At 38.2% G+C, this 23,140-nt stretch overlaps 1 protein-coding gene across 1 annotated transcript in view; it reads right to left on the reverse strand.

Moving 5' to 3' along the window:
- Positions 1-23,140, reverse strand: part of NELL2 (neural EGFL like 2) — a 378,381-nt gene that overhangs the window by 121,917 nt on the left and 233,324 nt on the right. The window contains exon 15 of the mRNA XM_082665093.1: positions 434-556. Coding sequence (XP_082521219.1) covers positions 434-556 — 123 coding nt within the window. The remainder of the gene's footprint in view (positions 1-433; positions 557-23,140) is intronic.

A 23,140-nucleotide genomic window follows, 5' to 3' on the forward strand; every position in this document is an offset into this window, starting at 1 on the left:
ACTGGGAATCTGGATGAAAAGGACAGGTCAGAGAGATTAAAGATGAAAAACTGTGGAAAGAACAGAGTGGGCAAACTGGAAGCAGAAGGACGTGGGGTTAGATAATAAAAAGCTAAAGTTTAGATTTCTAGAGTGGAGTAGTTCTGTACAAAAATGCCCAGGACGTGATTATGGCTATGATTCCACTAGGGAGGAATAGAGGTGGAAACCACTGTGGTTGAGGTCATGGAGCATCAAATCAGAGTTGTTGAACAGTTTGGCCATTTAAACACTGACGTAATCCAAGAGGAAGCCCATGAGCTACACTTCAAAGTTCTCAATGTCTGTGGGATGTACCCAGAAGGCAGGTAACAGTGATGAGAAAGGGTGGAGGGAGGGAGAGACGGATTGCATTATCCCTAATGGAAGAGGTGCCAGCACTTAAATCTTTTACCTTTGCACGTAGTTCCATTCCCGGTATAGCCTGGCTTGCAAACGCAGTTGTGTCCTCCGACAGTGTTGAAGCATAAAGCATTTTCATCACAGTTGTGCTGATTTGTGACACACTCATCATGTTCTGAAATGAGGATACGTTTTTGTTACTCAAAGACAGATTTTCAAAACGACTGTGCTTTAAAGTGCACCTTCATCTTTGTTATTGTATGCTATTTCTTTCCAACACAGACATACACAAATTACCTATTAAAGAAGAGCTTGTATTTTGAAGTACTGTATACTCCTCTTGAAGTACATACACAGTGCACACATCCACAAACCTTAAACACAAAAGGACTTGGATACAAGGCCCACCAATAGTAGCAAGGAATAGAAGGAGAGGAGAGGGAAGGATGGGGATTAATTCTCAGAAGTAGATCCCAGAGCCAGCTGTTTACAGTCTCAGCGGTTAATATTTGGGGAATTATCTCATGATATAAGTCTGCTACCTAACTTTTTCCTGTAGCATGGAAAGGGTGATAGGAAAGGATGTGTAACTGTATTGCTCCATGAATCCTGACCTGCAGGATAATGGACTTGAAGCCCTGTGGAATTAGATGCACTTAGCATCTACATCCACACTTGCAGGCATAAAGATACACGTGCAAACTGCTGGGGGAATATCTGAGTTTCTTAGTAAGTTCCCTCTTTCTGCAAAGGAAGTACCACACTTTTATTAAAAAAGACTAAAACTTGCCTTTATAATATGTGCAAATGCAAACTCTGAGATATACAATCAATATACCTCCTTTAACTGTGTGTAACTTGACACTTTCAAAAGCACTGAATCATTTGATTCTCACAGCCCCGCTGTGAGAGAGGCAGAACCAATGTCATTATCACCATTTTAAAGATGTGTCAGTGGTGGCTCAGAGTGCTTCAGTAGCCTGACCAAGTTCATGGAAATATTAGGCAACTTCAGAATGCTAGCTCAGTGTTAGCAAAAATGTAAGTGTGAGGAATAAATACAGTAAATATGAGAAAGAAAACAGATCTAACATCGAAATCAAGATGAGTAGGAAATGAAATACAAGGGAGGAAATGCATACAAGTTAGTTCAGCCATCTAAAATCCCTACAGCCTCACTACTTATTACCCAGTCTCTTACATAAATAGTATTTAGGTCTAAAATTAAATATATATTTTAATACACTTACATTGATCGAGCCATTAATTCACTATGATATAAATAATCAAAGCAAGAAGAAATATTGCTTTTTCACTTTAGAACTTTTTGCATTCCAAACAATATGTATCTACGTATATATTATTCTAGACAACATAATAGTACTGTATCTGTACTTTTGAAAAAAAAATTGCCTTTGACATGCGTAGCTGAGATTAGACTAAAATCACTTAACTATAATACTAAAATAGAATGCTCTTTGTTTTATTTTTAAAAAATAAAGATTAACATTTCATGATTCTATGTCCTGTGTTACGCAAGCACAAAGTTATGATAGTTTTAGCTATAGGCCCATAATAAAATCTATAAAGATTATTCCCAATTACCTTTCAGACAGATTTCAATCACTAAGGTTTTAGAATTACACAAATAGATATTCTCCAAATTCCTGGCTGAATTTCCCCAAATTGTATAAAATTCCACCTTTATTATCTAGAATCAGAATATTTCAGAGTTTTTAATAAATTCATGCATATTGATGATAGCTTAGGAAATGGCTGGATTACACATGGGTGTCCTATTGGGGATACCCTTGGACACTATTAAATATTGGAGGGACCAGAATGGGTAGCCCACCTACTTCTGGGTTCAGCTGCCTGAAGCAAAATAAAGCCACACTGTGAAGTTTGCAGCTGTTGCCAATTTTCTTCCCACTGCAATTCAAAGTGCTGCAGTTAATCTATAAATCTCTATACAGACAGCCGTGGGGCCCTTTAAAGACAGCTGCTGATTGATTTGATGTTGTTTTCATCCCGCCTTGGTTGCCCTCTTAATTAGACCGTACTCACTGGGTAGAGGAAGGGCCTAACAAGATTCAGTTTAGCAACCAGTATAATGTTTAACAAATGTTAACTAATTACACAACCTGGAATCTGGTTTATCCTTTACTCTCGGCGGCCACTGAAATGAATAAGTGGCTTCTAAGCAACTCACGGGTGAGGACGATTTTCAGGTTTTTAAATGCACTGGCGCGCACCTGTACATATATTGTTCCCTCTGGCTGCAGCGCCTGCCCCATGGATTCTCCTGGAAAACCCTTAATACTTTTAAAGATTACACTAAAATGGCATGTCTTCTGTGAAAACACCTTTCTCTCCCCCTCCCACAGAGCTGGGGCTTCTGTCTGTTTTCCCTAGCACCAGATACAAGGCTGTTTTACTATATTTTATCCTAAGTGTCTACTTCTCCTTGGTTCTCTATTTTCATGCCCCACCCGGGAGTGTGAATTTTTGGAGAAGAATTTTATATTTTTCTTTATATTTCATTTCAACATTCAAAGAAAGTGTCCTGAATAAATGACTGAAAGAATGAGTGACCAGGGACTTCCCTGGTGGTGCAGTGGTTAAGAATCTGCCTGCCAATGCAGGGGACACAGGTTCGAGCCCTGGTCCGGGAAGATCCCACATGCCGCGGAGCAACTAAGCCCGTGCGCCACAACTACTGAGCCTGCACTCTAGAGCCTTTGAGCCACAACTACTGAGGCCCGTGTGCCTAGAGCCCGTGCTCTGCAACAAAAGAAGCCACCGCATTGAGAAGCCCATGCATTGCAACGAAGAGTGGCCCCTGCTTGCCGCAACTAGAGAAAGCCCGCACGCACCAAAGAAGACCCAACGCAGCCAAAGGACGTACTTCCTGTACCGTTATCATTCAAGTCAATCCCAATTTGTTCAGTTGGAGACTAGACACCAAATGGAAAGCTACCGAAACCTAAGCTGTTTTTTACTGATTTTACTATGGTGGTGTTTTATTTGGTTTGGGATATTTCAAATATTAATTAAGATAGCAGGACATATTCTGAAAACAGAAAGTATTAATTCTTTTATATTGTCACTTTAATTTTTTTCAAACTACTTAAAATAAAGTTGGTTATACTCACAATTATCAACTAAACTGTGATCTTAAGAAAAGCCTTTTAAAATGCCTGTACTGTAATCTCACAGAAGAACTAACTTTGACAGCCCTTTAAAAAAGAGAATGTGAATGAAGCAAGGAGCAAATATTCTATAAGGTCATCTCAATAAATAGTTAATTATTGCTGCTCCATATCGACTTTTGGTCAAATGTCAACTTCTTACTGTTTCCCTGACTGACATACCCCTAAGGACTCCACCACCGACCCACCAGTCAGCCTATCCATTTTTAATACTTCCTTCAACATTTTAAACATATAATACATAAAATTAAATAAAATAAGGAGGAAAATATTAAGACAGAATTTAAATCATTCAAACATTCCAGTGTTTGAGAAGAGCATGTCAGGATATAATTGTGAATGACTTCTAAGTTTTATTTCACATATATTGAAAAGGAGACACATCAGATCTGATGTGCAGAATATCCAATCCATAAGATCCAATGCTATCTTCATATCCTCAGATAAAATGTCACTGTTCATGTGACATGACAGTCCAAACAACAGCTGGGATTGAAACTGAATGCACCCCTTTCTTTTTCTTTTCTTTAAAAATATTAGCATATAATAATTTTAATCAAAATTTAAACACTTTTGTACCTATGAATTTTAAATTTAAATAAAATGGAAAAAAAGGAAAAAAGTTATAGAAAGAAAACATCACCCCTCAACAGTTCTAAACAAAAGTAGTATGGGTGTCAATTATTACAGTACCTTATATACAGAATAGATAATGTTACAGTGAGAGCTAGCAAAGATTTGTCCTGAGTGCCATATTTTGTATGCTCTGCCTCTTTACATACTATGTAAAACTGATTTCATACCAGTGACAAGGGTCAGTATAGTAAAATTCCTCTATGAAAATAAAGTAATAATATACACATTTGAATTTATCTAAACGCAGATGTTACATACAATAATACTTCAGTTTCACTGATTAACTCTTAACCTGTTTAAGCTAATGTATCTAAAATCATTTTAAGACTCAACACCCAACAGATCATCAGTCAGAATGACATAGAGTTGGATTCAAATTGGATTTTAAAATTGGTGTTCATATTGAGCTGTTTCCAGAATGAAGGTACCATCTAGAGACAAGACAGCCATCCTAAAATTCATATAGCTTTTCTCACTATGATCTCAGCACAGACATGCAATACACATAGCACATGTTCTATTCAAGAATTTCACTATGATACAAAAGGCAAATACTACAGAAAAGAGGAGTGAAAAGCAATTTAAATATATCTACATGTCAATTACATACAATTTTCTTCAATGTCTATTGTGTTTCAGGATCTTTTCAGGATTAAAAGTATGATTACAAATAGTAGCTATCCTCACAAAGCTTATAGTTTAGTTGGGGAGATAAGACAAAAACACAAGTGCCTTTAGCGCATGGCTTCATCATGAGAAATGCTGAAGCAAGGAAGTAATCTCTGTTTTAAAAGGTCATAGAGATCAAGGGAGGGAGTCATTCTAGTTGGGCCAGGTGGGAATGCAAGACTGACTTCATGGAGAGCAGAGCATTTGGCATGGATATTCTTTATGCATGTGTGGGCAAGAGGCGGGTTCCAAGCTGAAACAGCATTTACATACTTTGCTTCTTTTGTTTTTAGAATCTTGAGTCTCTTACAAATTTGACTGAACCTGAATGACTTGTAATAATCCCAGTTCTATTTCAGTGCTTGCATACCACATACTTTGTAATATACACTATCTCATTTAATCCTCATATTAATTAGGAAACATTATTTGTCAGAAAATTAAACTTGGCTTATAGAAGCTAAGCATCTCGCCTGAGATCACACAGCTTGGTAGGTGGTAGAGCTGTGAATCACAACATCTGACTCCAAAAGCTAGGTTATCGATTGCTATGCAATAGGGCCTCCTGACATTTTATGCGTAGGTTTTCCCTGATCTATTTTTTTAACCTAGTGTTCTTTTCTGTAATTATCCAGAGGTTTTGAATGTTTACACATTACAAGTCTTCTAATGTTTCACAATTAGGAAGTTATCATCTCTTTATTGTATTTTCTAGTATCTTTTAACCTTATAGGAGCCTTATTAAAAATTATAGAACTCCTAGGGCAAAGCACTGAGGTAATTTCTGTTCATACTAAAATCCACATTTTCACACAGTTGAGAGACGTTTTCAAAAGAAAAGGAAGATATCAATATGGTCAAGTACAAACGCCTAAAAAACAAAGTAACCAGATCACAGAACTTGGACTCCAGCACTAATTCCCCCAGCTTAAAAATCTCTGGAAACTCAACCGTAATGTAGTTTGGCAACCAGATAACTCCAATGTCCAAGAGTCCTCTCCTCTGATACCAGTGGTCAGGCCCTAGTAACACTGTCCACTGCTTCTCGAGAATTCTGTTTTATATCCCCCAGCAATATACTAGATCCTTGGGTTGACACTTTTACACAGCAAATTCCACTCTTCTGGTAACAGAATGTAATATAGCTTCATAGCTGGCCCAATACCCTCAGAGAATCTTTCTTTTCCTCTGATAGATTTCTCCAGTCACAAGAATTATATTGTCTATGCTGCATCTTCTACTTTCCTTTCCAAATCTAGAAATGTTGGGAAAACAGCAGCTATCACAACATACAGGGGTAAGTTCCACAAAGAAAACTGTTTCACTTTCCCTGACCCAAGTGTTTCCTGGAATATAAATTTACAGTGAGCAAATTCTCTCTTAGAATGTAGCAGGATATGGCTCTAAACCTAGTGACAATCTACCTCAGGTCTTAACCTGGGAACAAGCTCCCTCAGGCTTAAGACTGAATAAGTCTTGGAGCAAGGAAGCCAATGGAAGTGTAATAATCCTAGTTTATTGATAACACCATCAAACTGGATGCTTAGATGGGTGGTTTATCTCAAAAGTGAAGAGGTGCTTGGTTATTTTCCTCTTATATTTCCAGAGACCAGATTGCTTGCCTTAACATATCAATGAGGTTTGCAGCAGTTCATCCATGAGTTTCACTCACATGTGTCCCCACCAAAGTCAGTGTGTAGTTATGTGTACTGGCCTGTGAAGAGCTTCAGAACAAGACAGCCCATGGGTCTGCAAATGAGACCTCTTAATTTACTCTGAAAAGAATGATGACAATGGTGAGTCCCCGGATAATATACGCCATCTCTATTTCTCAAATGAAACAACTCTTTGGACTTAACCACAGTTCCTTAGTACATTCACAAGATAATTATTCTATGGCAGGTCTTTTCAAAGTGAGTACAAACTGAAAATAAAGAATGTTCTCTATTACAACTCAACGATTACTAGATAGTTTGGGGGTTTATTGGAAAGGACTGGAATTCCTTCCTTCCTTCTTACCCCTCCTTCCTGGTCTGGTATGTGAAGAACAATATTGTGCTCACTGCCACCAGCAAGACACATTCCTGAAATCAAAACATTTGTCCTCATGATTACTGCTTCGTAAGGATGATCGTTACAATTCATTAGCTTAAAATATCCTCCATCAGCTGTTCTGTACTAGGGCCCTAAGTAAATACGAAGACAAAGTAGAACTATGAGAAAATTATGTACTATTTTAATAAGCAATAGCAGGGAGGCAGTGTGATACATACGCTTTCCAGACAGGCTTTGAGATGCTATTTTATCCTAAGTTCTCAGTGGCCGTGTGAAAGTTAGCTGATCTTTCTAAGTTCAAAATGAAAAAATTAAGACCTATGTTAGGGAACTGTTACAAAGAATAAACTTCAATGATGAATGTAAGCACCCTGGCAAATCATAGACACTCAACAACTATTAGTTACTTTCTCATCTTATTATCTACTTCAGTGGGAAAATTCATTTTGTCGTTATTAGCCAGACGATGTCCTCTATTTCAATTTGCAAAACCTAAATGTCTCACAGAATTTGCTCTCTTCATAATCTTCTCTGAAATCAAATACATTTTGGACATTTTTCTGGTTTCCAAAACTTCACTGAAATAACTTTCAATGGTTATATTAAGGAAAAAGAAACCTCTATCATGCTTACCCAAAGCTGTTCATTTTGTTTCTTATGGTTACCTTATTTACTCACTTTACATTACAGAGAAAAATCTATTTAGTACAATGTCATTTTAACAGAAATCTACTTTTCCTTTTAACACTATTCAAGTAACTATAAGAAATCATACTTTAAACTTGCTCAATGTCTACAACAGCAGCAAACCCACTAAAACTCGTTTTTAACACCCAAGCATTTCTTGTTCACTACTCAAGTTTCCTGTTCATTGACCACACCAGTTCAATACTGACGCCTTGTTCTTCTTCAGTTTGTTCAGCAACTCGGAACTTGTTCAGATTTCCTTCCTCCGACATGCTTGGTTTATTTTCTTCTAGTCTTTCCACTGTATGTTCAGCCTCCTTGCCTAATCCCTATTTGATCAAGAATCTTAACAACCAAAGCACACTCAAATTTCCTCTCTACCCTTACAGTAATTTCACAAAGTAATTCAAATTCTATTTTTATGGCAAAATCTTGCTTTGTCCTATTTGGTCTTTCAGGAAATAAGCTTTGTCTGAACACATTGTAGGGCAACAAAATACTTTTAACCATCAGCCAGATAGTTTTCATTTGTTCTTTCAACACACATTTATGAAACTTCTGCTGTGTGACTCTAGTGCTCCGGAAGAGGCAAAGATGCATCAAAATGGGATTTGTGACCTCAAGAAACTTTTGAACTATTACAGGATGGGTGATGTGAATAGATAACAACTGTGACATACTGCAGCCATTGTTTAGTGCTGTAAGAGAGAAAATACTAGCAATAATGACAATAGCTAATTTTTAAGTGCTTACTACATGCTATAAAGAACTGCACTAAGTGTTTTATATGCATTACCCCCTTCAGCCTTCACAAAAACCTTTTTAGGTCAGTACTATTATTACTCTTATTTTACAAATAGGAATAGAGAGCTTTCCCAGAGCAAGGACGCATCTTGCCCAAGATCACACAGCTAGGAAGTGACAAGGCCAAGAGCCTTCAATGTTTGAAAAAACTACAACCTATAAACAAAGATTTCAAAAGGCTTAAAGAGGAAGAGATGAAGATCGACTGAGTGGTATTCCCATAATCCTGGGAAAGTGTCCTATAACAAATAGGCCAAAAAAGTGAGTCTTAAAAGACAGGAAGGGTTTTAACAGGAAAAGGGTAAAGATGGGAACGAGTATTCCATATGGAGAGAGCATGCGTGCAAAAGACAAAAGCATGGGGTATGGTAGGGCTATTCAGCGTTTGAGCTGGCATAGGTGATGACTGACAGGGAACAGTAAGGAACAGTGTGAACAGGTCAGGAATACAGCGTGATTTTATCTGGTGGGCAACAAATAGCCACTTGCCCCTGTACAATAAAAGGTGGAATGATAAAATTAAAGTTGATTTTTAGGGAAATTAACTGTAATATGCAGATGAGGAGAGGCTAACTTTCCTTGACAAAGTAGGAGTCCCGTGTTAGCAAGCCAGCCTCCCTCTCTCTACTTAATCCTTCTTTCTTCCTTTTATTCTTCTCCTTTTGAATCAGAGTTAGATTATTACTGAGAGTTGAGAAAAGAGTCTGTGCAACACTGAGAGGCGAAACAAAGGGATAAGGAAGAGGAAGGGGAGGAGGAGGGCAAGTGGAAATGGAAGAAAGCAAAAAGACGGAAACTGAGCGCTTATTATCCGCCCAGCACTGTGTTGGGTAATGCACCTGCACAGCATAAGGAAGCACTACAAGGACACAGGAAGAAGAGCTGAGAAGCTATCCCCCCAGATCATAAGATTCAAATCCCTTTAAGGCAGCAATCATGTCTTGCTCATTTTATACAGCCCAGTTCCTATGTTTTGTGGAATGAAACTGTGTTGAAAAGAAAGCCACTGGGGTAATATTAAGTAAATTATTGTTTCACTTATAAAATGATTCTAAGGTGGCATGAAAGCTTTCTTACTCTCTGCCCAAGAGTAGTTTACCTACTGGAAGAAGTTGTGCTGTTACTAGAAAAGAATAATTTTATATTTTCAATTAGTTAAAATTTATTTCTAATTGTTTGCTACATGCAAAGTTCTGTGAAAACAAGAGGTAGTAATAAGCCAGTGTTAAAAAAAAAAAAAAAAAAAAAGAAAGTCTGCAATAGAATGGACCACAGTGATGGAGAAAGACGGACAGATTTAAACACAGAACTAATGCACCCCACAGTGAATCTATTTTTGAGTCAAAAGAAAGAAAGGTATTAAAAATAGCTCAGGTTTCAAATGTGGGTGACTGGGAAGATGGTGGTGACTTGAATAGAAATAAGAGGGCTTCTTTAGGGATTCTGTTATTCTTGTTTTAGTTTGGTTTGATTTGGTTTTTATGGAAAAGAAGAAAATAGAATTGAGAAGTTAAAATATAAAAGCAAAGATCATATTAGGAAATTGAATTTACTCTACTGACGGTGACAAGAAACCAAGCAAAAATTCCCCACCCCACATCTGTCAGATAACCACCTAGATGCTAAAGCCTTGGGTCTAATTCGTCAATTGCCCCCAACATCCAACAAAATGACTGGCACAAAATTGATCTACAGTGACTGTTTGTTAATGAGTGAATCAATCACCATAAAGTACGTCTCTAACATGTAAAACATTCAGAGATCTGCTAATGCAAACTGTTCAAGGTATGTATCCTGTAGTGACAAGTCTGTACATCCCCTGCTTTCTCTTCCATTCCCCTCAGCAGCTTTGCTGCTTTCTTAAAATGCCTGCCCCATTCACATTCCCTCACTCTTGGCACATAACCTCCCAACAGCTTCACAGAAAACCACCAGGTCATCAGGAAAGAACATCCTCAGGTTTCCCACCCACAGCTGAATCTGTAGCTACGTGTACCAATAAGCCTTCCTTCCTCCCAAACCAGGAATCTGGGAGTCACCATAGACCTCTCTGCACTTCCTCCCACTCACTGCATCCAGGGACCAATTCATCCGGATTCTACTTCCTTGGCAATTCTCATCCCCATCCCCCATCTCCATACCCACTGCTCTGCAGTTGCCCATATTTGGGCACGAGATATCTCCTTTGGATTACTGCGCTAGTCTCATTATGACAACGCTGCCCCCAGTTTTGTACGTTTCCAAAGCATTACCAGAATGACTTTTCAAATAAAAACTGGTATTGTCTATCTCTCCCCCATTCTCTTCTTCTCAATTTTTCTAGTGACATCCCATTGTTTTAACTACCCATCAAGGCACTCGTTAAGACTTTCATTATGACATTTTGCTCTTACCATACTGCATCATTTATAACTCCCCCATGGCAGCTACTTAGTAATGATGACATTAATTGATATTCTACTAAAGGCCAAGGATCATACCAGAATCCCTGTATATTTCACACATGCATCCTTGCTTTTTGCCCCAAAGGTCCTTCCCCACTTTCTTTGTCTACCTCTCCTACTCACCTCCCACTCAGATCAAACAATGATTCTTTCTTCAGAAAACCTTCCTTAAAACTCCATCAGTCTAATTTAGCTGAGCCCCTTAGGACCCATGGAGCCTTGTGCTTAACTCCATCACAGCATTTAAAAGCCACAATAGTAGTATTAAGAGGAAGGACTTTGGAGTCAGCGTACCTCAGTTCAGATCTCAGCTCTGCCTTTTGCTAGCTGTCAAATCTTACCTTAATTACTATTTTTTTAACATCTTTATTAGGGTATAATTGCTTTACAATGTTGTGTTTGTTTCTGCTTTATAACAAAGTGAATCCGCTACACATATACAATTATCCCCATATCTCCTCCCTTTTGCATCTCCCTCCTACCCTCCTTATCCCATCCCTCTAGGTGGTCACAAAATACCGAGCTGATCTCTCTGTCTGATTCCTACTAGCTATTTTACATTCGGTAGTGTATATAAGTCCATGCCACTCTCTCACTTCATCCCAGCTTACCCTTCCCCCTCCCCGTGTCCTCAAGTCCATTCTCTACGTCTGCATCTTTATTCCTGTCCTGCCTCTAGGTTCTTCAGAACCTTTTTTTTGGTCTTTTAGATTCCATATATATGTGTTAGCATATGGTATTTGTATTTCTCTTTCTGACTTACTTCACTCTGTATGACAGACTCTAGGTCAATCCACCTCATTACAAATACCTCAATTACGTTTCTTTTTATGGCTGAGTAATATTCCACTGTATATATGTGCCACATCTTCTTTATCCATTTATCTGTTGATGGACACTTAGGTTGCTTCCATGTCCTGACTATTGTAAATAGTGCTGCAATGAACATTGTGATACATGAGTCTTTTTGAATTATGGTTTTCTCAGGGTATATGCTCAGTAGTGGGATTGCTCGGTCGTATGGTAGTTCTATTTTTAGTTTTTTACGGAACCTCCATACTGTTCTCCATAGTGGCTGTATTAATTTACATTCCCACCAACAGTGCAAGAGGGTTGCCTTTTCTCCACACCCTCTCCAGCATTTATTGTTTCTAGATTTTCCAATGATGGCCATTCTGACCAGTGTGAGGTGATACCTCATTGTAGTTTTGATTTGCATTTCTCTAATGATTAGTGATGTTGAGTATCCTTTCCTGTGTTTGTTGGTAATATGTATATCTTCTTTAGATAAATGTCTATTTAGGTCTCCTGCCTATTTTTGGATTGAGTTGTTTGTTTTTTAGATATTGAGCTCCATGAGTTGCTTGTAATTTTGGAGATTAATCCTTTGTCACCTGCTTCATTTACAAATATTTTCTCCCATTCTGAGGGTTGTATTTTCGTCTTGTTTATGGTTTCCTTTGCTGTGCAAAAGCTTTTACGTTTCATTAGGTCCCATTCGTTTATTTTTATTTCCATTTCTCTAGGTGGTGGGTCAAAAAGGATCTTGCTGTGATTTATGTCATAGAGTGTTCTGCCTATGTTTTCCTCTAAGAGTTTGATAGTTTCTGGTCTGAAATTTAGGTCTTTAATCCATTTTGAGTTTATTTTTGTGTATGCTGTTAGGGAGTGTTCTAATTTCATTCTTTAACATGTAGCTGTCCAGTTCTCCCAGCACCACTTATTGAAGAGGCTGTGTTTTCTCCATTGTATATTCTTGCCTCCTTTACGGAAAATAAAGTGACCATATGTGCATGGGTTTATCTCTGGGCTTTCTATCCTGTTCCATTGATCTATATTTCTGTTTTTTGTCCCAGTACCAGTCCAGAAGCCTGATTCCTCCAGCTCTGTTTTTCTTTCTCAAGATTGCTTTGGCTAATCGAGGTCTTTTGTGTTTCCATACAAATTGTGAAATTTTTTGTTCTGGTTCTGTGAAAAATGCCATTGGTAGTTTGATAGGGATTGCACTGAATCTGTAGATTGCTTTGGGTAGTAGAGTCATTTTCACAATGTTGATTCTTCCAATCCAAGAACATGGCATATCTCTCTGTTTGTAACATCTTTAATTTCTTTCATGAGTGTCTTATAGTTTTGTGCATATAGGTCTTTCGACTCTTTAGGTAGGTTTATTCCTAGGTATTTTATTCTTTTTGTTGCAGTGGTAACTGGCAGTGTTTCCTTAATTTCTCTTTCAGATTTTTCAACATTAGTGTATAGGAATGAAAGAGATTTCTGTGCATTAATTTTGTATCCTGCTACTTTACCAAATTCCTTGATTAGCTCTAGTAGTTTTCTGGTGGCATCTTTAGGATTGTCTATGTATAGTATCATGTCATCTGCAAACAGTGACATCTTTACTTCTTCTTTTCCAATTCGGATTCATTTCATTTCTAATTCTGCTCTGATTTCTGTGGCTAAAGCTTCCAAAACTATGTTGAATAATACTGGTGAGAGTGGACAACCATGTCTTGTTCCTGATCTTAGAGAAATGGTTTCAATTTTTCACCACTGAGAATGATGTTGGCTGTGGGTTTGTCATATATGGCCTTTATTATATTTAGGTAAATTCCCTCTATGCCTACTTTCTGGAGGGTTTTTGTAATAAACGGGTGTTGAATTTTGTCAGAAGCTTTTTCTGCATCTACTGAGATGATCATATGGTTCTTTTTCAATTTGTTAATATGTGTGTCACATTGATTGATTTGCTTATATTGAAGAATCCTTGCGTTCCTGGGATAAACCACACTTGATCATGGTGCATGATCCTTTTAATATGCTGTTGGATTCTGTTTTCTAGTATTTTGTTGAGGATTTTTGCATCTATGTTCATCAGTGACATTGGCCTGTAGTTTTCTTTCTTTGTGACATCTTTGTCTGGTTTTGGTATCAGGGTGATGGTGGCCTCATAGAATGATTCGGGAGTGTTCCTCCCTCTGCTATATTTTGGAAGAGTTTGAGATGGATAGGTGTTACCTCTTCTCTAAATGTTTGATAGGATTAACCTGTGAAGCCATCTGGTTGTGGGCTTTGGTTGTTCAAAGATTTTAAATCACAGTCTCAATTTCAATGCTTGTGATTGGTCTACTTATATTTTCTATTTCTTCCTGGTTCAGTCTCGGAAGTTTGTGCTTTTCTAAGAATTTGTCCACTTCTTCCAGGTTGTCCATTTTATTGGCATGTAGTTGCTTGTAGTAATCTCTCATTATCCTTTGTATTTCTGCAGTGTCAGTTGTTACTTCTCCTTTTTCATTTCTAATTCTATTGATTTGAGTCTTCTTCATTTTTTTCTTGATGAGTCTGGCTAATGGTTTATCAATTTTGTTTATCTTCTCCAAGAACCAGCTTTTAGTTTTTTTGATCTTTGCTATTGTTTTCTTCATTTATTTTGGATCTGATCTTTATGATCTTTCCTTCTGCTAACTTTGGGATTTTTTTGTTCTTCTTTCTCAAATTGCTTTAGGTGTAAGGTTAGGTTGTTTATTTGAAATGTTTCTTGTTTCTTGAGGTAGGATTGTATTGCTTTAAGCTTCCCTCTTAGAACTGCTTTTGCTGCATCCTTGTCATGTTGTTGTTGTGTTTTCATTGTCATTTGTTTCTAAGTATTTTTTGATTTCCTGTTTGATTTCTTCAGTGATCTGTTGGTTATTTGCTAGTGTATTGTTTAGCCTCCATGTGTTTGTATTTTTTACAGATTTTTAACTATAACTGATATGTAGTCTCATAGCCTTGTGCTCTGAATAGATACTTGAAACGATTTAAATTTTCTTAAATTTACCGAGGCTTGATTTGTGACCCAATATACAGTCCATCCTGTAGAATGTTCCATGAGCACCTGAGAAGAAAGTGTATTCAGTTGTTTTGGATGGAATGTCCTGTAAATATCAATTAAGTCCATCCTGTTTAATGTATCATTTAAAGCTTGTGTTTCCTTATTTATTTTCATTTTGGATGATCTGTCCATTGGTGAAAGTGGGGTGTTAAAGTCCCCTACTACGCTTGTATTACTGTTGATTTCCCCTTATATGGATGTTAGCATTTTCCTTACGTATTGAGGTGCTCCTATGCTGGGTGCATAAGTATCTACAATTGTAATATCTTCTTCTTGGCTTGATCCCTTGATCACTATGTAGTGTTCTTCTTTGTCTCTTGTAACATTCTTTATTTTAAAGTCTATTTTGTGTGCTATGAGAATTGCTACTCCAGCTTTCTTTCGGTTTCCATTTGCATGGAATATTTTTTTCCATCCCCTCACTTTTAGTCTGTATGTGTCACTAGGTCTGAAGTGGGTCTCTCATAGACAGCATATATATAGCTCTTGTTTTTGTATCTATTCAGCCAGTCTATGTCTTTTGTTTGGAGCTTTTAATCCACTTACGTTTAAGGTATTTATCGATATGTATGTTCCTATTATGAGTTTCTTAATTGTTTTGGGTTTGTTATTGTAGGTCTTTTCCTTCTCTTTTGTTTCCAGCCTCGAGAAGTTCCTTTAGCATTTGTTGTAAAGCTGGTTTGGTGGTGCTGAACTCTTTAAGCCTCTTTTTGTCTGTAAAGGTTTTAATTTCTCCATCAAATCTGAATGAGATCCTTGCTGGGTAGAGTAATCTTGGTTGTAGATTTTTCCCTTTCATTACTTTAAATATGTCCTGCCTCTCCGTTCTGGCTTGCAAGGTTTCTGCTGAAAGATCAGCTGTTAACCTTATGGGGATTCCCTTGTATGTTTTTTATTGTTTTACCCTTGCTGCTTTTAATATTTTGTCTCTGTATTTAACTTTTGATAGTTTGATTAGTATGTGTCTTGGCATGTTTCTCCTTGGATTTATCCTGTATGGGACTCTCTGTACTTCCTGGACTTGACTATTTCCTTTCCCATATTAGGGAAGTTTTCAACTATAATCTCTTCAAATATTTTCTCAGTCCATTTCTTTTTCTCTCCTTCTTCTGGAACCCCTATAATTCAAAGGTTGGAGCATTTAATGTTTTCCCAGAGGTCTCTAAGACTGTCCTCTATTCTTTTCATTCTTTTTTCTTTATTCTGCTCTGCAGTAGTTATTTCCTCTATTTTATATTCCAGGTCACTTATCCATTCTTCTGCCTCAGTTATTCTGCTATTGATTACTTCTAGAGAATTCTTAATTTCATTTATTGTGTTGTTCATCATTGTTTGTTTGCTCTTTAGTTCTTCTAGAGCCTTGTTAATTGTTTCTTTTATTTTCTCCATTCTATTTCTAAGATTTTGGATCATCTTTACTATCATTGCTCTGAATTATTTTTCAGGTAGACTGCCTATTTCCTCTTCATTTGTTTGTTCGGGTGGGTTTTTCCCTTGCTCCTTCATATGCTGTGTGTTTCTCTGTCTTCTCATTTAGCTTCACTTACTGCGTTTATGGTCTCCTTTTCACAGGCTGCAGGTTCGTAGTTCCCTTTGTTTTTGGTGTCTGCCCCCAGTAGCTAAGTTTGGTACAGTGGGTTGTGTAGGCTTCCTGGTGGAGGGGACTGGTGCCTGTGTTCTGGTGGATGAGGCTGGATCTTGTTTTTCTGGTGGGCAGGACTGCATCTGGTGGTGTGTTCTGGGGTGTCTGTGACCTTATTATGATTTTAGGCAGCCTCTCTGCTAATGGGTGGAGTTGTGTTCCTGTCCTGCTAGTTGTTTGGCATAGGGTGTACCAGCACTGTAGCTTGTTGGTCATTGAGTGGAACTGGGTCTTAGCATTGAGATGGAAATCTCTGGGAGAGATTTCACTGTTTGATATTATGTGGAGCCAGGAGGTCTCTGGTGGACCAATGTCCTGAACTCGGCTCTCCCACCTCAGAGGCACAGGCCTGACACCTGGCCGAAGCACCAAGACCCTGTCAGCCACACGGCTCAGAAGAAAAGGGAGAAAAAAAGAAAGAAAGAAGAAAATAAAATAAAGTTATTAAATAAAAATTTTAAAAAATAGAAAAATTTTTAAATAATAAAAAAAGGAAAGAAAGAAAAGAGCAACCAACCCAAAAAACAAATCCACCAATGATAATAAGCATTAAAAACTATACTAGAAAAAAAAAAAAAGGATAGACAAAATCCTAGGACAAATGGTGAAAGCAAAGCTATACTGACAAAATCACACAAAGAAGCATACACATACATACTCACAAATAGAGAAAAAGGAATAAAAAATATATATCTATATATATTTAAAAAAAAGGAAGAGAGCAACCAAATCAATAAACAAATCTACCAGTGATAATAAACTGTAAATACTAAACTAGGATAAACATAAAACTGGAAACAGATTAGATGCAGAAAGCAAACCCCAAGTCTGCAGTTGCTCCCAAAGTCCACCGCCTTAATTTTGGGATGTATCATGATCTATTCAGGTATTCCACAGATGCAGGGTAGATCAAGTTGATGGTGGAGATTTAATCCTCTGCTCTTGAGGCTGCTGGGAGAGATTTCCCTTTCTCTTCTTTGTTCGCACAGCTCCTGGGGTTCAGCTTTGGATTTGGCCCCGCCTCTGCGTGTAGGTTGCCTGAGGGCGTCTGTTCCTGCCCAGACAGGACAGGGTTAAAGGAGCAGCTGATTAGGGGGCTCTGGCTCACTCAGGCCGGGGGGGCGGGAGGGGTGCAGAATGCAGGGTGAGCCTGCAGTGGCAGAGGCTGGCATGTCATTGCAACAGCCTGAGGTACGCTGTGCGTTCTCCTGGGGAACTCGTCCCTGGATCATGGACCCTGGCAGTGGTGGCTGCACAGGCTCCCGGGAGGGGAGGTGTGCAGAGTGACCTGTGCTCGCACACAGGCTTCTTGGTGGCTGCAGCAGCAGCCTTAGCGTCTCCTGCCCGTCTCTGGTGTTAGTGCTGATAGCTGTGGCCCATGCCCATCTCTGGAGCTCGTTTAGGTGGTGCTCTGAATCCCCTCTCCTCGCGCACCCCAAAACAATGGTCTCTTGCCTCTTAGGCAGCTCCAGACATTTTCCCAGACTCCCTCCCTGCTAGCTGTGGCACACTAGTCCCCTTCAGGCTGTGTTCACACAGCCAACCCCAGTCCTCTCCCTGGGATCCAACCTCCGAAGCCCGAGCCTCAGCTCCCAGCCCCCACCCACCCCAGCAGGTGAGCAGACAAGCCTCTTGGTCTGGTGAGTGCTGGTCAGCACCGATCCTCTGTGCAGGAATCTCTCTGCTTTGCCCTCTGCACCCATGTTGCTGCGCTCTCCTCCATGGCTCTGAAGCTTCCCCACACCGTCCATCCCCGTCTCTGCCAGTGAACGGGCTCCTAGTGTGTGGAAACTTTTCCTCCTTCACAGCTCCCTCCCAGTGGTGCAGGTCCCATCCCTATTCTTTTGTCTCTGTTTTTTCTATTTTCTTTTGCCCTTCTCAGGTACGTGGGGAGTTTCTTGCCTTTTGGGAAGTCTGAGGTCTTCTGCTAGCGTTCAGTAGGTGTTCTGTAGGAGTTGTTCCACATGTAGATGTATTTCTGGTATATTTGTGGGGAGAAGGTGATCTCCACATCTTACTCCTCTGCCATCTTGAAAGTCTCTCCTTACATAAATTATTTAATCTCTTTACATCAGTTTTTTCCTCTGTTAAATGGACCTAATAATAGTATAGGAATAAAATCTCCAGGAGGATCTGGGGCAGTACTTGGTAATCAAACAAATATTTCTGCGGTAAAAGTGTTACTATTCATACCAAACTGGATAAATAAAGATGAGAAATAACATGGCATCAGATCAAATTTTGCTGCTAAATGAATTTAAAAAATAAAACCATCCACTGTCCAGAGCTGTCTGGGACTTTTTGGAGTTCAGAACTATAGAGAAGGGATTGTGCATCTGTATTTTCTTCACAAAGCTGCAAGAATTAACAGAGGTAATGTATAAAAGGCACTTAGAACAATCCAGTGCAGGCAAATGTTTCATAAGTTAGCATCACACTGTCAGGGATTGTTAATTCTTTTACCCACCCCCCATTAATCAGTATACATCCTGAGATAGCAAATTTTTATTATAGATCTTTGAATCCTCAGCTCTTGCCAAAACACCTGACATGTTTTAAGTGCTTGGTAAATGTGGATGAATAAATATTCAGCTTCAGTCTATATAAAATCAGTGTTTTCAATTTCTCAGAGTATTTCACATCTGATACTTTACATTTTACATTGAACTCATTCAAAATCCAAGTAACATGCTTGGGATTTATCATTTAGCGCAGTACCTATATATTGCTTAAGCGATCATGGTATGCTTAACTTCACCAAGGCAAAGGTTCAAGCTTGATACTCCTATGTTTTCATGTTGGTGCTGCCTCTAAATGTGGATGGAGGCATGTTTTTTTTCCATTTATTAAGATTTATTTGAAAGAAAGGAAAGGTGTTCACTAAGCTAGTGAAAACTTCTACTGCAGGAAAAAATCATCCCCACCTAACGCCATGTGATCTATTCTTTCCTTTAAAGCTCTCAGCCCTGCTCTGCTTTAATGCCTACAAAAAATAAGAATAGAGAGTGTATTCAACAAACTGCATCAGAAAATGTATCTCAGAAAATGCAACATAAAAGGGAATTTTTGAAATACAAAATTATCTAAGAAAAGCAACCACAGTATTCCAACCTAGACAAGTCTTTTCAATGCATTTTAAGATGATCTTAGATTTCATACTTAGATCAGACATCATATTCTGACCCTTTATCTTCCAACTTACAGAAAATAAAATGATTCCTCAAATATTAAAGGGTTGGGACTATGGGGCAAAGGAGAATCATTGACCTTTTCACTCGGAAACTTCAGTTGTAAAATGAGCTTCATTACAAATTCATCTCTCTTAGAGAAAGTTATTTGAGTCTTTACCACAGCAAAATACAAGATATAAGACTCTTTTCGATTCCAAAGGATTTTTTATATACATATATATATTTCTTTAGTACCCTTAATAAAACATAAGATATATATGAAAGTATTTCTGATACACTTTTATTTCATGCTTCTCTGTGTACTCTGTGCTTCACAGCATTTAACTATCTCTGATATGTTAGAGCTGGTATCTTTTGATATCTTTTAGTATTTCTAATTGCAATAATGTTTATTGATATTACAAATATTTAAGTTCTACTATGTTTAAGAGTCGTAATTGTTATAAGATGAATAAGGCAGAATACCTGTCCTCAAAATATTTATAGCTGTTGTTTTCCCATAAAATAATACACACAAATGTATCTCTTTATGTGTGTGCAGTATGTGTGTGAATATATTTTGTATGAGTGTGTGTGTGTGTATATATGTATGAATGCATATAATTTGTATGCACTAGACATAGAGAGAAGATAGATAGCAAGCTGACGACTAATTTACACCTGTGTTTTTTTAGTTCTTTGAGGCAGGAATCAACTTAGTAGTATAGTAAAATCTTTTTTTCTGTCATTGAGAATCGATTCCTTAAAATCCAAAAATAATTTTCTCCTGATAATATGGTTAGTGTCTCTTCTTTTTATTTTATATTCTTTTCAAGAATTTGAAATGGCTTTTACTCTAAACCTCATTCTGAATCACTCACTTTTACTTGATGAGTTTCCTTTAAATGCAGTAACTCTTTTCTCACTGTTTCTCACAGAGGGGAGCTCTTGCCCTCAGGAATGTCTGAAATTGTTCAGAGGAGTTTAAGAAAGACTTTAACCTGCCATCCCATCACTCACGTTCCCTGAATAGCATACACCCCACCTGAACAAGCTGACAATTCTTCCCTTCTCCTTATGCCCCTCACGGGTCCTCACACCTTTTGGCCTCTGGGATCCCAATCAGATTACTGTTTGAATGTGAATAGAAACCTGACCTCAAAACCAGAAGATGTGTAGCATAAGGAACAGCTGAATAGCAAGTGGGGCTCTATCTGATCCTAACTCTCTTTTCTTGCCTTCTTACCTCTTGGTTTCTTGCCCTTGTTTCCCAGTGCAAGCTTTATTTACATTCCTCCCCAATTTACTCATCCCGCTTTCTTTTATTCTTCCACAGTATCAGTTAAAATCTTTTTTTAAAACTGTAACTTGTAATCTTCTCCCTGCCTGCAAGTATGTTTTAATTACAATCAGCAGTGTCCTGCTCTGGGGAAAACACGTGCTCTTTGTATTCACAGATCTTATTCTCCCCTCCTCTAATTACACCCAGCACCCCCCTCCTCACTACCTGCTTTCCTCCCCTCCTTCCTCTGGGGGCCCAGATCTAGTACAACTGGCCAGTAAGTGTATTTAAAGGCTCTCTCTTTTAGTTCCACATATCTTTGCACGAATGATAAAATCCATTCATTCACTCAGAATGTCTCTTTAAGATAAAGTAGAACAGAAGGAAAAAGGCGAGAAGGCAAAATGGGAAATATTTGCAAGTTACCAAAGAACAGCTGGCTCAGGTAGCCTCCTGGGCCTCTATGGCAGATTGACCAAGTAGACTGTGACTTACTTCTCTGTTGGCCAGTCCTGCTTCTGTCTTCTAATCTGGCCTCTGAATTATCCATCCTCCATCCTCAACCCATTGTACCCCAAGACGAAATGATAAACTAAGCATTATGGACTGGATATTTATGTCTCCCTGAAACCCTTTTGTTGAAGCCTGATCCCCAATGTGATGGTATTTGGAGGTGGGGCCTTAGGGAGGTGATTAGATCATGAGAATGGAGCCCTCATGAATAGGATTAGTGCCTTTACAAAAGAGACCTCAGAAATCTCTCATGCCCCTTCTGGCATCTGAGGACACAAGGAGAAGACTTTCATCTATAAACCAGGAAGCATGCTGACACCAAACAATCAACCTGCCAGCACCCTGATCTTGACCTTCCCAGCCTGCAGAACTGTAATAAATAAATGTTTGCTGTTTAAGCCACCCAGTCTGTTACAGCAGCCTGAACGGACCAAGACACTAAATCAAAATGATTATTTTGAAAGTGGGATATGGCCATTCTTAAAAGTCCCAGAGCTAGGAAAAATAAAATGATGGGATCATGGTTGGAAACCTTTGAGAGATAGAATTCTCTAGAAGAGAAGACAGAAATCATTCAGCTATACATATTTCTGAAAAACTGAATGTTAGGAAAAGTACAACATGATGTTAATTGTAGATTTATTTTGGGAACAGGAAGGTAGAAGTGCAGAGATTTATTTGTCTTCTTTCTTTATGTTGCCATTTCCTTTGTCACTACCTCATCACTTTCACGGCTCAGCATCTTTGCTTAACCTGTTTCCTTAGCTTGCTGTGCTTCCTTCTATTATAGGACTGAAACGCAGTTGTCTATGTACTTACTAATTTTCACTTCTAGGTTATGCTCTCCTAATGACAAGGAAGATGTGTTTTGTTTTTATACCCAACTGACATTAAAAAGATCGATTAGAAGGGACGTTAGTCCTGCCACAATGGGCAGCAACCAACTTCTAGCCATCGTTGGACATCTAAGTAAGGATAGAATATAAGTCTGAAGTGTAAACACAGCTTTAAGAGATTCCTAGCTCCCTAGTCAAACATATTTCACCAGCAAACTTTCTGTAGGTAGCCTGCTAAATCTCAAGTGTTTGGCAGAGTGTTTGACTAGAACTTAATGTTCCACCTGTGTTTGCTGATTAAATGTTTTTATGCATTAAAAAAAATCAGTTTGTCATGATACACCAACAGAAGAAGAAAACCCATCAAGAATGTTATAAGAAGCTACTGGCCTGTATACTGAATATGTGCAGGCTTTTCTTCATGTCTAATTGGCTCTCTCTGTCCCAATTCCACTATTCTAGAGAAAGACACCTAGAAAAGTGTTCACTATTCTGTGTTTAATCACATCTACTAATACACTATCATATCCCCAAATCTTTCCTGAATTAGCTTGAAAACTAAACATGCCAGCACAAATGAAGTTAATATTTTTCTTCCTTTAGGATTATTCCTACCAAGTCTACATTACCTAAGGTAAAATGAAACTCAAAGGCAATTTCAAAAATATCAAAAGATATCAAAAGAACCTCAACTGTAATCAATAGTCTTCTCTGACATCTCTACAAAAATTTTTCCCTATAAATTTGAAATCACGTGATTTTTTTAAAGTGGCCATTTATATACCAATACATTTGAGTATATTCTGTTAAAATGCAAATATTCCCACTGGCAGCCTTATTTCATAAGGCAGGCAGAAAGACTCTCTCAAAATTTAAGATGTCCCCAACATCCTTCTGCTCTTAACCCTTCCCTGGATTCTCTTCACTCACATTTCGAATAA

Source organism: Grampus griseus (assembly GCF_964374135.1).
Source record: "Grampus griseus genome assembly, chromosome: 11".
NCBI lineage: Eukaryota > Metazoa > Chordata > Mammalia > Artiodactyla > Delphinidae > Grampus > Grampus griseus.